This window comes from Podarcis gaigeae (genome assembly GCF_964106915.1).
Source record: "Podarcis gaigeae genome assembly, chromosome: 7".
NCBI lineage: Eukaryota > Metazoa > Chordata > Lepidosauria > Squamata > Lacertidae > Podarcis > Podarcis gaigeae.
The window spans coordinates 57897406-57915137 of record NC_139683.1 but is presented as its reverse complement, the minus strand read 5'-3'; the positions used below and the strand labels follow the sequence as shown (position 1 = coordinate 57915137).

At 39.8% G+C, this 17732-nt stretch overlaps 1 protein-coding gene across 4 annotated transcripts in view; it reads right to left on the bottom strand.

Annotated features, from left to right (window-relative positions):
• Nucleotides 1-990: 990 nt before the first annotated feature.
• LOC310849052 (cytidine monophosphate-N-acetylneuraminic acid hydroxylase-like) overlaps nucleotides 991-17732 on the bottom strand; it is a 29337-nt gene continuing 12595 nt past the window's right edge. For 2 of the 4 annotated variants that reach the window (XM_083748768.1, XM_083748767.1), the window contains exons 7-14: nucleotides 15392-15473; nucleotides 14916-15053; nucleotides 11692-11827; nucleotides 10235-10378; nucleotides 8904-9078; nucleotides 8117-8233; nucleotides 6368-6483; nucleotides 991-1418 (exon numbers count right to left, since the gene is read on the bottom strand). In XM_083748768.1, coding sequence (XP_083604894.1) covers nucleotides 1280-1418; nucleotides 6368-6483; nucleotides 8117-8233; nucleotides 8904-9078; nucleotides 10235-10378; nucleotides 11692-11827; nucleotides 14916-15053; nucleotides 15392-15473 — 1047 coding nt within the window. In that variant the 3' untranslated portion in view covers nucleotides 991-1279. Of the gene's footprint in view, nucleotides 1419-6367; nucleotides 6484-6530; nucleotides 6758-8116; nucleotides 8234-8903; nucleotides 9079-10234; nucleotides 10379-11691; nucleotides 11828-14915; nucleotides 15054-15391; nucleotides 15474-17732 lie in introns of those variants that run through there. The other 2 variants (XM_083748770.1, XM_083748769.1) reach the window with 2 other exon arrangements.

The following is a 17732-nucleotide window of genomic DNA, read 5'->3' as shown; positions in this document are numbered from 1 at the left end:
TGTTCCTCCATTCCAACAAGTTTGGAAATAACAATTGCCTTCATTTGTTCAAATTTCCTCCCAACTTACCCTCTTACTGATTTTTCATAACCAATAATACAAAAAAACATGAAGCATAACTACTTCTCCTGCCGGAAAAATAACAGAAACAATTACCCCCCATGACTGCTCACTTTGATTTTGTTCCACCCCCCCCTCCAAGGCCCTGGGCTTAAATAAACAACTAGACAAATAAATTATCAGAAAATGGGAGAAAAATGGGAAATCATTTTTTAAAACTAAAAGCTCGGCTTGATTTGGATATTTTAAAACATTGCTTTTTAAAAAGATTTTAAAGTGAATCATGTCAATAAATTCTAACAACAATCAAAATGGAAACAAGGGAATAAGATACCATGTATTCAACACATAACATGAACACAGCATTTAGAATTATCATTTATAGAAAAGGTAAAATGGAATTCTTGGTGTCCATTCTCAACTCCTCAAGGAATGAAACACAGGGAAATTCACCTGGGATTCACCAATCATTGAATAAATCTATGATTCTCAAGTTGGAGTACAGCCGGCTTGTGGAAAACCCCATCAAAACACAGTATTGCAGAAGAAACTATGAGATACCTGTGGATAGCGTCATCTGCATGTGGATTCAACAAATGGATGGAATCACACAATTGTAGTGTTGGAAGGAATCCTGAGGATCATCTAGTCCAGGCATAGGCAAACTCGGCCCTCCAGATGTTTTGGGGCTACAACTCCCATCATCCCTGACCACTGGTCCTGTTAGCTAGGGATGATGGGAGTTGTAGCCCCAAAACATCTGGAGGGCCGAGTTTGCCTATGCCTGATCTAGTCCAACCCCCTGCAATGCAGGAATATGCAGCAGTCCCACGTGGGGATCGAACCTGCAGCCTTGGTGTTATCAGTACCATGCTCTAACCAGCTGAAGTCCACTGGAGCTACAGTAAATGGTAAGGTGCACACAGCCTAGTTGATTTATTGCTTTTACTTCATCACCCCATAATCAAGGTTTTTCTAGGCGACAAGCAGTTAAAACAATTTTAGAATCCCAAAATTCCATACACCAACCAAACAGTTTCAGATTTTTCAAACCCATGCTTCTAGGTAGTACTTGCAAAGAAAATCAATTTCAGAAGGGAGGGTGGGTGGATCTTAAATTGTTTTTAGAGGAAATTCACATAGTATAGGGACACGATTATTCAGTAACCGTAGCAGAGTTTTTATCCATTTCACTTTTCCACAGAGGATGCAGCGAAGACTAAACGTTAGTAGGGAGGCACTTATCATCAACTTGGTTGGCTGCACAACAATTTTCTTTCAATTCAGATTTTGTTTGCATTGTGCCAAGAAAGACTGGTGGGGTCAGAGGAAGTTTTATTTGGAAATGATTCCAAAACCTTTAAAAATATAAGAAAACAAAAACAGTTACACACAGAAGGACAATAGCTACCGGTACATTAAATTTGGATCAACTTGTTCACTATGTCCCAGTCCACAGGCTTGGGAACCCTTCATGGACTTGGGAAAAGGATTGTAACTCGGTGATAAAGCCCATGCATGCAAAACATCCTGGGTTCAATCCCCACCATCCATAGCAGGGCTGGGAAAGACTCCTGAGACCTTAGAGAACGTCCAGTTACTGTACACAGCAGGGTTGGCCAATGTGTTGGTCAATATGTTGGTCAATATGTTGTTGGACTACAACTCCCATAATCCATGTCCATTGTCCATGCTCTCTGGGGATTATGGGATTTGTAGTCCTACATCTGGATTCAACATGTTGGCCACTCCTGATGTACTGTGCAGACAATACAGAGCTCAATGAACCAATGGCCTCTAATCTATATGGCAGCTTCACATGCCCGATTCCAGGGTGAAATAGCAACATACGTGGTGATAAGACCAGACAGCTTTTCAGTAGCAATTTGTGAACACTTGTTTGTTTTGTTTTGTTTTTGCTTAATATTATTATCTTTATTTATATCCTGCATTTCTCCCAGAAAGGAACTCAAAGTGGTTCACAGATAAAATAGAAACCGCTAAGAAGATTGTGTGTGTGTGGAATCATTAGATTTAGATTTAGATTTAGATTTAGATTTAGATTTAGATTTAGATTTAGATTTAGATAAATTTATTGTCATTGTCCGTATATACACAGTATACACAACAACGAAAATCAAACACCCGAGACCGGATTCACATACACATTCGCACGTATCTCCAACACTCTCATCCTATTCAGACATAATCTATTAGAACATAACATAATCCAGAATATAACATAACCTATCAGAAGCATAGCATAACCTAAAACCTATCTCATTCCTTACTACTCACTGCTTGCTATTTCTTACAACTGGCCCTGAGATCATTATTTAGTGCAATCAGAGCTCTTGGATAGAAACTATTCAGAAGGCGTGTGGTTCGTGTTTTCATTGTCCTGTATCTTCTGCCCGAAGGCAACAGTTCAAAGAGGTTGTGAGCAGGATGTGTGGGATCTCTCAGGATATTGTGTGACTTCTTCAAGCTGCGAGACGTGAAGATCTCATCCAGGGTTGGTAGTTGGAGCCCAATAACATTCTAGGCAATTTTAATTATTCTCTGTAAAGCTTTTTTATCCATTTCAGAGCTGCTCCCATACCACGATAATATACTATAGGTTAAGACACTCTCAATGGTACTGTGATAATAGGACAGAAGTAGGTGCTGAGATAGATTCAATCCCCTGAGCATTCTCAGGAAATACAACCTCCCCTGCACCTTCCTCACAACCATATTAATATTTGCAGTCCATGAGAGGTCCTCAGAGATGTAAATGCCCAGGTATTTAAAACTACCAACCCTCTCCACCTCCTCGCCATTTATGTGCAATGGTAAAAATACACTTTTCTTTCTCCTAAAATCAATTATGAGTTCTTTGGTTTTTTTGGTGTTAAGCATAAGATTATTTTCTTTACACCATTGAATTAACCCCTGTACTTCTTTCCTATAAGCAGCCTCATCATTCTCACTAATGAGCCCCACCACTGTTGTATCATCCGCAAATTTGATGATTGTGTTGGACTTATGCAGTGGGGTGCAATCAAATGTGTACAGGGAATAGAGAAAGGGGCTTAACACACACCCCTGAGGGGCTCCTGTGCTTAATACTAGAGTAGAAGAATAGTAAGGTCCCATTCTCACTGTCTGCGGCCTATCGGTCAGGAAATTCCTTACCCACAAACAGATCTTCTGATGTATACCCAAATTGGTCATTTTAAGGAATAACCTGTCTGGTAGAATTGTATTAAAGGCAGAACTGTAGTCCACAAACAACAGCCTTGCGTAGGTTCCCTGTTGTTCTAGATGACTCAGTACAGTATGGACAGCGATGGAAATAGCATCATCAGTAGATCTATTTCTTCTGTATGCAAACTGGAACGGGTCTAGAGTGGATGGAAGACCAGCCTTAATATAATCTAGCACCAATCTCTCAAAGCATTTCATAACGACAGATGTTAGGGCTATTGGTCTGTAGTCATTGAGAGATACCACCACTGACTGTTTAGGGACTGGCACTATAATCGATGTCTTCAGGCAGGTAGGGACAGAACCCTGCAACAGGGATAGATTAAAAATGTCCGTAAATACACCAGCTAATTCTGCAGCACAGTCCCTAATAACTCGTCCCATAATTCCATCCGGTCCAGCTGCCTTCCTAATATTAGTGCTCCGAAAAGCACGTTGTACGTCGGAGGTCTGTAATAAAAATGGTTGTTTATCAGTAATAGTTTCTGATGATGTGCTGGTAGCCAATGCTGTAGTGACGGTGGTTCCAGTTCCCACCTCAAAACGACTGAAGAATTGATTCAGCTGATCAGCCAGGTGCGCACTGCTGCTAGCCAGTTCGTTTTTAATATTTTGCCCTGTAATTTGTCGCAGGCCTTGCCATACTCGACGAGGGTCGGAGCTCTCAAAATGCTTTTCGATCCTCCGGCAGTACATAGCTTTGGCATCCCTAATGCCCTTTTTCAGTTTGGCTCTAGCTTCTCTATACTGTTGCGCATCGCCAGAGTGAAAAGCAGCATTTCTTGCCTTTAACAGAAGATACACATCCCTGTTTAGCCAGGGCTTGTTGTTAGGAAACACCCGTATTTGTTTGGTGGTAGTAACGACATCAATGCAGCTTTTGACATAGAACAGTACTATTGAAGCGTATGTGTCCACATTATTCTCCACAAAAAGTGACCATTCTGTGGTCCGAAAGCAATCTTGAAGTTGCTCGGATGCACCTGCTGGCCACACTCGTATCTCTCTAGTTGATGGTCTAATTCTGCGTACGAGAGGTCTATATGATGGTATCATAAGTAAGGATATGTGGTCTGACTGTCCCAAATTGGGCAAGGGCTTGGTCTTGTATCCATGCATGATGTTACTATATACTCGGTCTAGGGTATTTCCCCCCCTAGTGGGACAATCAACATACTGGTGGAACTTAGGAAGCACAGTCCTTAAATCGGCTCGATTGAAATCACCAGCAACCACAAATGCTCCATCCGGGTGGGCCCGCTGCTGTTTGCTAATAGCAGTTAGCAGGTGACCCATAGCTGTAGTAGTATTTGCATCGGGAGGTATATACACCGCTGTTATTATGACAACATTAAACTCACGTGGCAAATAAAAAGGGCGGCACTTCACCACTAGGTACTCCAAGTCAGGAGAACAATGCGTGTCCATTTGTTTAATGTCTGAGCTCCAGCTGTTATTTATATAAACGCAAATTCCTCCTCCTCTGCTCTTCCCGGATTCGGCGGTTCTATCCGCTCTAATTACTGAGCGTCCTTCTAGCTGCAAAAGTCCCTGTGGAAAGGAGGAATCCAGCCACGTCTCTAAAAGGACCATAACACAGCAGTCCCGGATACTTTTCTGCCGAGAGGTAATAAGTTCCAACTCCTCTACCTTGTTGGGTAAAGATCTAACATTTGATACAAGGAGACTTGGCAATGCAGGCTTGTGAGGATTTTTACTTAGCCTCACTCGTAGTCCGGCCCTACAGCCCCTCTTCTGCTTACGCCCTCTCCGTTTTCTTTTCTTTCTGGCCAGGAGAGCCATTAAAGAAACAATTAAACGTTAACAGAATTTAAAGCTTCTATATGATCTATTAAAGCATCCAGATAATTACAATCTTATCCTTGTGCATAGCACCACTAGGAAGTTGCATGGTTGTATCAGCTCATCTGCTGAAATCAGTTTTGTTTACAGTTGAAGATATTTTGGTAACTTTAGGCTGGCTGCTGTCAAGGTTGGGTTATGGATAGCAACATCTGTCTGGCATGAGAGAAGACTCAAGGGTAGTGAGTACTGTCAGTACTCAAGCCAGTAGTCAGGACTGTAGAGCAAGTCAAAAGCAAAGGATAAACTAGGATCAAGAAGACAGACAGGAGACAGGAGCAGAAGCCAAGCAGGACCAAGGAATACAGAATCATGACAAAGCTCAGGAAGCCCTTGTTGCCGAAGCAGACTTGACTGGACCAGGAAGCCCTCTACAACTTTTCTTCCTGTCCAGAAGGATCCTATAGCCCACCTAGGTGAGTGCAGTCAGTCCAATGTCTGAGCACACTGTACTGAACTATACAGTGTCTCACCAAAAAGGGGCAGCTGGACACAAACCCCAAGGCTCTGAGTTCAAGACCCAGCAGCAGTGTACAAAATGAAGTAACATTTGGTAGAAAATGAATGATACATTGACAAACGGGATGTACAAACTAGTGTCTAATGACACTGAGTCCTTTGTATTTATGAAGGAAAAAAGAATAGAATTTTCAAGACTCACTCTTAACTTTTGATTGCTATTAGGTATAGATCCAATTAGAAGTAAATCCGATTAGATTGTTTTGCTATAGGGATTAAGTAATTATTGGTTTTGCAAAGAGACAGAATAGATAAATGCATGCTTAAGTAACATGCTTTCTGGACCACATGATAATTGTTCAGCTGCAATTCTTTTTAAAAAAATGCTTTGAACATTTCTACCCCTCTCATTGCTTAACCCCCCCCCCAAAAAAAAATCCATGGACTTTCAAACTTGTATAATAATAGATGCAGTCACAGCTGCTTCTGTATCTTTTCCCTTTGGAACTGTTATGAGGGATAAAGTGATTTGTTTCAAGACAAGAATCCATTTCTTACATTGTATTCTAGAGGCATAAGGAATGGGAAAACTATAATCAATGAGGCTATGCCAGTTGACACCAGCTTAATGATTTACACCTAGACGTATGCTTTCAAGGAACAATTTCAAAACAATTCTATATCAAATACTAGTGACTGGCATTAGCATGGCAACAACAGAAACAAATGGGCTTACTGGTGATGATATATGTCAGGGTCACGTTGTAGCCTGGTTTGGAATCCTATATACAGATCATCCCAGAGCAATCCATGTTTCACTGTGTGCCTCATTACACTAACTCGGACTTTTATCTGTAGAGAAGGACAAAGTACATGAAAATCTGGCATCAATTTTATTTGATACATTAATAAAATAATATGCAGAATTCGAAGACCACCTTCAGTTCTCATTTTCTTTCTTTCTGTCCTACTGAAAATTCTGAAAGTTCTGCTTCAATTTCAAAGGCAGCTTGCTGTGTGGTGCTGGTGTTGGGGACACTGCTGTTCGTGAAACACAAGTCCAAAACTCTCTTTGGCACACAAAGCTGGTTGTGTGGCTGTTTGGATGCCAGATGCTGCTTCTGTTCTGGAAGATGCCCATGATATAATCACATTGTCCTAGTTCATACATATCACTAAGGGAGGCATGGCTTGCTTAGCTTAACTATGGTTTGTTTGAATGCGCGAATCCAGCCCAGCAGACTTACCATGGTTTGTTTTCTGCCAACAAACCATGTTGTGACGCCATAGTTTGTTGTTGGCTTATGAACCATGGCTTGCTTTAACTATGGTTTCATGTTATGTCTGAACCCAACAATGTTGCTTGTGAAGATGCTTCGAAGACTGCTAAGTACAAGGTTACCACAGCCAGAAAACCAAGCTTTGAAAACACAAGCCATGGCTTGTTTGCTCATCTATGAGACAACTGATGGTTTGTTGAACAAGCCATGATTAAAGCAATCATGGTTTAGTGTTAATGTGCGAACATAATTAGTATCTAATTCTGCTGCTGTGTTCTCGTGTGAACACAAATAATATCTTCTCATATTAAAAATGATTAGGCATGACTGTTTTTTACTCTTAGTGGCATCCTGAAATAACACAACAAAGAGAGAATAAGCAGGTTTCTGTCCCTTTTCCTAACACGCTCCCTCGAAATACAGTTGTTGCTGTCCATATGTTTAGCCAGCTAACATTTCTAAGTGCTGGCTGTAACCAAACTGTAGTTCTTGTATGTTTCAAAATTACAAATACATTTCCTAAATTAAAATGAGAAGGTGCCTTGTGACTCTACTCATCAGCGGACATTTTGTGTGGAGTCAGCTAGAGCTAGAAGCAGGACTCTTAATGGTCTGGGAGGACACTTTATAATTGCCATATTGTATTTTCAGAAGGCCTAGTCTCATGCCCTCTGTTTTCCTGCCTTTTCCCATATTCCCTTTCTGCATTTCACTCAGTGCCCTCTTCTCCATCCTGCTTTTTATCTTAGCCTTTGCTCAGGCCTTTTCCAGCAGCTAATGCCATATCCTTGGGGTAGTTCACATTAACATTAAGATGACAGGAATTTCTCTGCTTGGGTCAAGAACTGAAGCCACAGCAAAACTGAAAGCAGATCCCAACACTGCTACAAAACTATTGAAAGAAGGCTGAGTGGTGGTATCATAAGCTGAACACTCTGAAACAATAAGGGCATGGAAGTGTTGCATAAATAAGCTCAAAGGGATTCACTTCACACAATGAGAACCATGACAATATTTTAACAAACTATATATAAAAAGCATAAGAATTGTGCATTCTAAGTGCTAATATACTGAATTAAACACACACAGTTTTATAGTCCCCCCCCAAATCCCTGTCACCAGAAATAAGTGAAAGTAAATTGTTGTCCTTGAAGGAAATGTTATATATATATATTTCTATATTTGATAACATTTGTAATCCTTACTTCCTCAAATGGACAGTCCCGGTTTGGTATTTTCATTGGAAAAGATAAGTCCAAAAAATCCACTAAGTAGTTGTACCCTCCAGGCAAAGGACTGAAATCATCATCGGTTTCTATTACCTAGTTATGGGATATAAACAACAAGAGGAGGTTGTCATTTCAAATAGATGTTGTGCAATCCCCCAAACTATTTGGTTTTTGCTTGATTCCCCCATTTACTCTTGGTGCTCAACCGTGAAGCTCTTCTGAATTCAGTTGTGCTTACTTAGTCACAGGTATGCGACTTTAAGATTGCTGCCTTATATTTAATATATTATGTTTCAATTTTCAAGATCTTTGTCCTCTCTGTGTAGTAGTTTATTTGTTTTGACTTTTTTAATCCAACTTTTTATGAGCTGAATTTGTGGTAGGAAGTCATAATTCTTTGAAGAGAAGGGCTCCTTTAAAATGAGAATAAAAGAAATTGTCTTGCTGTGTTAGAGAAAAACACAGAGAGAGAGATATTTATAGTTCAAGAAGAAATATTGACTGTCACTTAAATATAATTGTCATCTTAATTGGTATATGTCCGAAAAGTTTAAATTTTTAAATTTTTGTATATCCCAAAATTAAATTTTAAATTGTTAACAGCAACAGTATGTCCCAAACTGTCACCATCCATTTCATGTTGTTCTTTAAAAGGTGTTTGCGTTTCTTTGCTAGAGCAGTTGAAAACAGATATTCTTTTAGAATTTGTCCCTGAAGTAAATAATATCTTGCATTTGATAAATGCTTGTATAGACCTACTCACCCTTATCACAAGGTTATAGCCTTTAAATCCAGCCCATAGATAATATTCTTTCACCCAGGAAGGATAGAGAAAAATATCATCATCAACTGCAGCTCCAAGAGTGTGTAAGTATGGCTTAAAATCCCATGAGTCCTTGAAAATTTTTGTCCCTTCTGGAGGATCAACAATTCCTAAACTAAGAGAGAGAAAATAGACAATTAATAACTGCATTGACTAACTGTAGTCAAAATCCATGAAGAGCATATCTCTCTGATTCACAGAGCGAGTGTAACGGCAGATAAAATGAATAGCCCCGCTTTCTATTTCTTGTTTATCTGCTGACTCTCAACTTGCAATAATTCAGATGACCCATCCTTCAGTGTTGTTGCAAGGGAGCATTTTACACCCATTTACATTCTCCAGCGGTTTGACTTCACCCCTGGAAGCACACTCCATTGTCTTGAGACAGACGAATACCTACCACACATTTAAGGGCAATCTGGATTCAACTCACAGAAAATTAGCATGGTAGATTTATTCAACACAGATAGAAGAATGACACTTTGACTTTTTGGGGAAAATATTTTGCTAAACTAGCAAGGAACCTAAGAAATCGCTGGAATGTTTGAAATCTGCCGCATGGTTCAGCTTGTCACTGGAATTTTGAAATCTATACAGTGGTACCTTGGGTTAAGTACTTAATTCGTTCCAGAGGTCCATTCTTAACCTGAAACTGTTCTTAAACTGAAGCACCACTTTAGCTAATGGGGCCTTCTGCTGCCACTGCACCACCACTGCGCAATTTCTGTTCTCATCCTGAAGCAAAGCTCTTAACCCGAGGTACTATTTCTGGGTTAGCGGAGTCTGTAACCTGAATCGTATGTAACCTGAAGCGTATGTAACCCGAGGTACCACTGTAATGGGAAAAGGAGGAGGAGGAGGAGGAGGAGGAGGAGGAGGAGGAGGAGAAGAAGAAGAAGAAGAAGAAGAAGAAGAAGAAGAAGAAGAAGAAAAAGGAAGAAGAAGAAGAAGAAGAAGAAGAAGAAGACTGGTCCACTGCATGCTGGTGTCACAATAGCCCCTAACTTTGCCTTGTAAGAGCCCTTTCCTTACTGCTCTTCAAAGGCGAATGGGTCATTTGGGTGCTTCTTAGCCGCATGAAATGGCACAGAATTCTCAAACTCAATCTCAAGACTTCCTCTCCCTTCTCAACTTTATGAAGATGCTTCTCCTGCCCACACCAGTGAAGCACTTCAACAAAAACTGATTAACAGATTTATTGGCATTACAAACATTCAAAACCTAATTATAGAAATTCAATAAATACTTAATTTGAAGTACATTAGGATCACCTGTCTGTTGGATCTCTGAGCATCCTTGCCAGGTCCAAAGTGGCTCCAGGTTTTGGTGTCCATGTTGAAACTTCTTCAGATTTTTTTTTAATTAGTCTGTTCAACTCCTCTGGGTCATTTTTGAGATTTGTTTCTTTGATGTAACTAGGTTAAGGAAAGACACACAATTGGATGTTTCCAAAGCACTGGAGACACAAAATCATGAGTGGAAGGAGAATAGTCACTAGCATTGTTTACTTGTACAAGAGAACAAGATTAAGTGGAAGATAGTTGAAGATAGATTGTGCAGATCTGCACCATACACTTAAAGCACATGACTTTCCCCAAAGAATCATGGGAAGTGTAGTTTCCCCCTTACAGAACCATAGTTTCCAGCATCCTTAACAAACTATAGCTTTATCTCCCACAGTACCTTACTGATGAAGTGGTGTAGTGAGTTCAATAAGGCTATGGAACAGATGAAGAGTCCCTCTCTTCAGGTCAGAATGCTTAAGAATCTGTAGTTATCCTCAACAAGAGGATGGATTTAGGGACAGGTAGTCTGGGTTCCAAAACTTTAAAAGCTCAGAGTGATCTCAACCCTACTCAGAGCAAGTTCTTCACTTGGAGCTGTCTGTGGTCCTGCCCTGCCTCACTGCTATCAGACCAGGACAAGACAACCTTGGATTTAATTTCACTTTTATTGGCAACTCTCTCCTGCAATGATAAAACAAATTTTCTACTAGTGGAAGATTTATTCCACATTTGGAAGGCCATTTACCAATTGGTAATAAGCCAATACATTCTGTGCCATGGTGGAAATTATGAAAATAGGTTGGAAAGGAACACAGCACTGATTCCAGCATTATTTGATAGTCTTCTACTTAGGCTTAAATGCAAACACATTATTAGGTAGGAAAGGGCTAACCACACATTACACAGAAATGCCTATAATAACCCCCACCTCCATTAAAAATTCAAAGCAGGTGGCATTTTAATTTATTAATTTGCAGGGGGGGGGATAAGAATGGAAGGATCTGTTAATTTCTATTCTCTCACTTTCTTATTTTTCCAGTCTGAAATTCAGTTCTCCACATTTTCCAGCAATTTGCAGTTTGTTTTTAAAATCATACCGAAAAATCACCAGCATTTCAGTGCAAATTTCTCCTATTAGACACATTTTAATATGCAGTTTTGACTAATGTGCACATTTTCGCAAGCAATTTCCCTTACTATAATGCGTTTTTGTATGTTATTTTCACTAATAGCTTTATTTTTATGTACACCTTTCCCCAATATATGCATTTTTGCAAACACCGTTTGGCTGGAGAAATGCACTGCAAAATTTGGAGGAGTGCAAATCTTGCAGGCTAGCTCTATTTCAGTTCACACATTGTTTCACACATCGTCATTGATCACATTTGTGCAAAATTATTGTGCTACAACTGGTGACTAAAGAGCGAACAGGAAGACAGTACCTGTCGGAAGGATGAGCTTCGACAAAATATCCCGCAAAAGGACAGTAGATTTTGGGCTTCAGATCAGTAACTAGCTGGGCCTTGTAATTCAACAGCTTCTTCCTTTCGATTTTAATAAACTGGGCTTTCTTCTCCTCTGAAAAACAAAAGCACTTATTGGACCTAGGTTGTGCAATCCGGGGGGGGGGGCGGGAATCTTAATTGTCCCACAAAGATTTTAAGTTATGTTCTTCATTACTAATTATTATTATTGATCACCTCCATCAGCATCACCTTCACACTTGAAGCAGAGCAAGAGAAATCTAGAAGGGCCATCTATCCAGTGGAAAGAGATCGGGGGAAGAGACTGCACAGAAGATCTGTCTCACTGCTGCAGGCATCCCTCCCTCCACTTGTGCACAATCAACTTGCATGCGGCTGCGTATATGCATGGCGCCGGGAAATAAATAAATATTTATATATATATATAAATTATATTTTATTAATTTTCCATACATTCATGCCACATTGCAATTTCTATTAAATTTTCAGTTTTTGACTTCCTTCAACTTCTCTGCCAATCATCAAAATTCTAATTTCTTTAAATACACATTTCCAATTTTTGGTATTGCCTTTATACCTACCCCCCACTTCTATTTTGCCTTTTTACAATATTTCTTATGCTGTTACAGAGCTTCTCTAAATGCCACTAACGTTATTCCATTATCACTTATACATTCCCAGTATTCAACTAGTTTTCCCCAGTCCTCGATGAACTTTTGATCTCGTAGATATCTGATCTTCCCAGTCAGTTTATCAAGTTCTGCATAGTCCATCAACTTCATTCTCCATTCCTCCAACGTTGGTATTTGTTCTTGTTTCCATTTCTGGGCCAGTAATATTCTTGGAATATTTAGGTATTTGGATAACCCCCAAGAATATAGATTTATATCAGAATAATTATACACCAGTGTGGAATGGGATAAAGAAAGATCTGGAAGTGTGGGGAACGAATGAAACTGTCATTTTGGGGAAGGATCTCATCGATAAAGATGAGCGTGTTGCCAAAGTTATTATTTTTGTACCAAATGATTCCAATAATCAAGGGGACTGGGGTCTTTAAAGAATGGCAAAGAGTGATTTCAAGGTATATCTGGCAGGGTAAGAAGCCAAGAATCCAATTTAAGTTACTAACTGATGTGAAAGAAAGAGGAGGCTTCGCCTTACCAGACTTGAAATTGTATTATGAAGCCTCATGTCTTTGTTGGTTAAAGGAATGGATAAAATTAGAAAATACAGAGTTGTTAGATTTGGAAGGATTTGATAACAGATTTGGATGGCACGCGGATTTATGGGCTGAAAAGAAGAAAATCAATAAAGGTTTTGAGAACCACATTTTCCAAAGATCATTAATAGAAATATGGGAGAGGTATAAAAACCTACTCGAAGCAAAAACTCCACACTGGTTGTCTCCGTTAGAGGTTATGAGTGTTAAAAAAATTAATATGAGAAATAATTAGATTACATATGGAAATTTGATTATTAAAGAAGGGGGAAATGGAAAATGAAACCTTATGAAGAAGTGAAACAATTCATATATGATTGGTTGCATTATTTCCAAATAAACAATATGTTTAAAAAAGATTTTAAAGAATATGGATATGCAGAGAAGGATTCTAAATTCCAAATAGAAATAATAAATAAGGAATATAAAATCCTATCCAAAATGTATAAGATATTGTTGGAATGGCATACAAAAGATAAAGAAGTTAAATCAGTCATGATAAAATGGGCCAGAGATATTGGTCATAATATACAATTTAATGATTGGATAAAACTACGGAATGAAAGTATTAAATTTACTGCATGTACTGCATTAAAGGAAAATGTTATGAAAATGATATATAGATGGTATATTACACCAGTAAAACTTGCAAAAATGTACAAAACATGTAAGAAGTGTTGGAAATGTAAAGAAAAAGATGGTACATTCTATCATATGTGGTGGGAATGTAAGAAAGTGAAAAGCTCCTGGGAGTTGATATATAATGAGCTGAAAAAATGTTGAAATATACATTTGTCAAGAAACCAGAGGCTTTTCTCTTAGGAATTGTTGGTAATGAAATAAATAGAAAGGACCACAAACTTTTCCAATATGCAGTAACAGCGGCAAGAATAAATAAATAATTTAATTCTAACCTGAAATGTCAGGAGAGACCTGGAAAGCCCTTGTGGTTCATGAGGAGACCCTTCCCAGAGGGACATCAGTGAGCCAAAACTCCAGAAAATGAGACTCCCACGGCTCAAAAATGGCATGCGGAAGCTTTTGCTACTGCTGCGCTACCCCACTCAACAGCTGTTGGGCAGGAAGATGTATTTACTGTGGCAGGCCTCCCACTTATGTGCATTTCACTCAAGTGTGCAGGGTCCCAGAATGCCTGTACATGATAACAGACAAGGGGGTATTCCAGGCATAGCAAACTCCGGCCCTCCAGATGTTTGGGACTACAATTCCCATCATCTCTGGCTAACAGGACCAGTGGTCAAGGATGGTGGGAATTGTAGTCCCAAACATCTAGAGGGCCGGAGTTTGCCTATGCCTGGGGTATTCCATATTTTTTCCAAGCTTTTAAATACTCTTCTGGGTTAATTGACATGGACCTTTTGCTGCTTTTGGTCACCAAGTGTTTGTGGTATGAGTGCTTCATTGTGAGTCCAGGAACAATGTACACACACATTTGATTGGGCAGATTTCAGTGGGACGGGGATGGATGTTGCCTAGGTATGCTTGAGTTGGGGGTGAGCGTTTTTTTGTTTGTTGCATGGGTGGGTTTTAGTTTTGATGGTTAACGTTGCCTGGGTATGCTTATGTCAGGCATAGGCAAACTCCAGCCCTCCAGATGTTTGAGACTACAATTCCCACCATCCCTGACCACTGGTCCTGTTAGCTAGGGATGATGGGAATTGTAGTCCCAAACATCTGGAGGGCCGAAGTTTGCCAATGCCTGGTTTATGTTGTTGGGTTGGTATCTGACAACATAGAAAGAGCTCTTGCTTCTTCTCACGTTTCCTCCATGTTTTTCTTTGGGGCAAATTTAAAAAATTATGTTGTTGTGTGTGCTTGCTAGTTTGTCTCTCAAGAGATAAGGGAGGTGTTGGCTTGAAATAAAAGTGTTGGCTAATGGAGGCTTCAAAATATTATGAAAAATGGACATCTTATCTAGAAGAATGCATTGGTTCATTACCAGTGTAATTTCCTCCGCTATATACCATTGGGAATCCTGACGCTCCACCTGCAAAGTCACTCATCATGAGGTCAACCTTCTCTGGAAGCTTTCCACCATTGGGCCTGGTGCAGTCCACTGTATTCAGAATTTTGTGCCCTATGCGAAGATAAACACTCAGTTAAAATTGTGTCCCAACATCTTCCCAGCAAGACCAGGCCAGAACTGGCTGAGATTTCAGAGCAAGGTGAAAGGACCATATTTTAGGCACTGGGAGCTTTTGTTAGAAACCTGAAGTGTAAAGGAGCAAGAATGGTTTTTCTTTAGTTTTGTACAATAATCTGAAGTTACGAATAACCTCAAAGTAGGTCAAAGCTGGAAAACAGAAAAATTGCACTAATCATACAGAGTATCTGAATCATTCCACTTTTTTATTTCATGCACAGTACAAAAAAAGTATCAAATGCAACATAGTAATTACTGTTACATTCAGGTACCTTTATATTCAATAATGATGCAAGTATCTATTTCAGGATGAACACCATCCATCAGTATCATAAATCTAAGATTCCTGCCCACCTTAAAAGAAATCAAAGCATATGTTACTATGAATTTTGACATGGACATTTTTATTTATAGAAAACAGTGTCTATGATTGGCTGTAATCCCTTTAAAAAGTTATTGGAATACAGGGGGCCGCTAGGGGCGCATTGGAAGATGGCCGACAATACCGTCTCTCCGGCTCACACGAGGTAATTAAGAGGCTGATATGGGAGTATGCAGCCTTCCTCGTTGCCCCAAGGATATGGGGAATGCTGCCTTACCTGCTGTGGCCATAAATCACCCCTTGATTCAAAAGAAGGGGGTGAGGGCACTAGGCACAAAGCCCTTGTGTGGGTCCGGCTCTCCTGGACACTGTCTCTGATCGCGCACTGGTTGCAGCAGCTCGAAATAAACAATTAGAAAGAAGCAAATGCACATATTTCAAGTGAAGAACGGGAGTGAAGACTGCTAATTGAAGAGACCTCTGTGAAAGTAGAGTGACGGGTTGGATTTAACAGGAATATATCATGAAGAAGATACATCAAAGGTTCGGTATATCGGGACTGGATGGGGGGACTTTTTTTCTTTTCTTCTATGTGATTAACCAATAACCCCTCCCCAAGAAAGAACCGTTGCATAACTGACCTAAGCAGGATGATTAAAAACTGTGTGGAAATGAATTACTAACCAAAAGTCTGCCTTATGGAGATCGAGAATAGAACAAGGGCTTTTGGAATGACGCAGCAATAAAAAGAGGTCTCCATGTTGGCAGGTTCTGTCAAAAGATTGATGATCGGGAGGAGGAAGCTATGGATTTGTTTTCATACTGGATTGCTAGCAGAACCTCCTCAGAGGACTGAGAAAGGGAGTGACAGACCTGTGAAGATTAACGAGATATGACTCTTGGACGAATGGAAGAACCCACACAGGATTACAATTTTTTTCAATTCGCTTGTGGAGACTATCAGAGGTCACAAAGAGAAAGGAAAAATATGTGAAAATAACAAGAAGAGATATGGAAAGCAACAAGAAAGGATTGTGAACATTATTTGGACAGATTTGTGGACATTAAAGCAGCAGCAATAAGATGGTTGGATCCCCTTCAGAACTTGAAATATGGGTACCCCCAACAAAAATTTAAAATTCGGCTTTGTAATTTGTAATTTATGTGATTTGATTTGATTTGATTTGATTTGATTTGATTGGTCGGTTAATAAAAATTATTTTTTTAAAAAAAGTTATTGGAATGCAATCTAGAATGGCATTGGTGTGCTATGGCTCCCTAAGGTGTATATTAGGGGAAATTGCATAGAAACATGTGTATAATAGAATAAATTTGAATAAAATCCTGATCAACTTCCATGAACATGTTGTTGTTGTGGTTGGTTGGTTGGTTGGTTTTTTAAATGCAAGGTTATGTAGAACTGTTGAGAACTGTGTTTAAGATCAGGATGGATAGAAACCAATAGAAATTGACAGATTTACCCAACCTTAATTGCAAGCAACAGTCTGCTGCATGGTTATTTATCCATAAGTATCTTGTTACTATTAAACTTATTGTAAGTAATGCACCCTCTGGTGTTATTGGTGTTAGTAATGCGCCTCCTCCTCCTCAGAATACATTTTAGTAGCAACAAGGATAGGATATTTTTGAGGAACGCTGAGTAGTTCCTTGTGGATCAGATGATAGTGTGGTGATTAGGTCCACCAGTTGTCTCTGAACTGGTTGGACATGTCCAAGTAGCATGAGGTGGTGAGCTAGTGGCTGCTGCGGGAACCAGCAAAGAGCACTCATTCATGGCCCCCTACAAGAGTCAACATGAAGCAGAGTCAACTTGAGTCAGGAGTCTTGCTTCATCGGCTCACCTTATATGTTTACATTCCATCTTAGGATATATATGTGGCAACCCAGAAACATATTTCAAACTGCTTTGGTTATTAAGTGATGAGTACTGGGAGCATTGGGACCTCAATTCCCTAATTCTGTCAATATTGTTGGGGTGGGTGGGTATTAGGCTATATGTCTGAGTCCCTTCTAATTCCCGGATCCAGCAAGTATTCAATTGTTGGAATAGCCAGGCCAGTTTCTTGGTAATGGCCCTAAGTGTGAGTTGTTAGGGTAACAAAGGAAGCAGCTATGCACCAGAGGGCAAATGGGTGGGCTCCCCTACCTCAACTAGCAAAAACAAGAGTTGAGATGTGAAAGGGAGGGAGGGAGGGAGGGAGAGACATTCTTGATTTCTCTTTGAATGCAAGGTTGTGGCTATGGGAGAAGCAAGAGGTGTTAATGCCGTG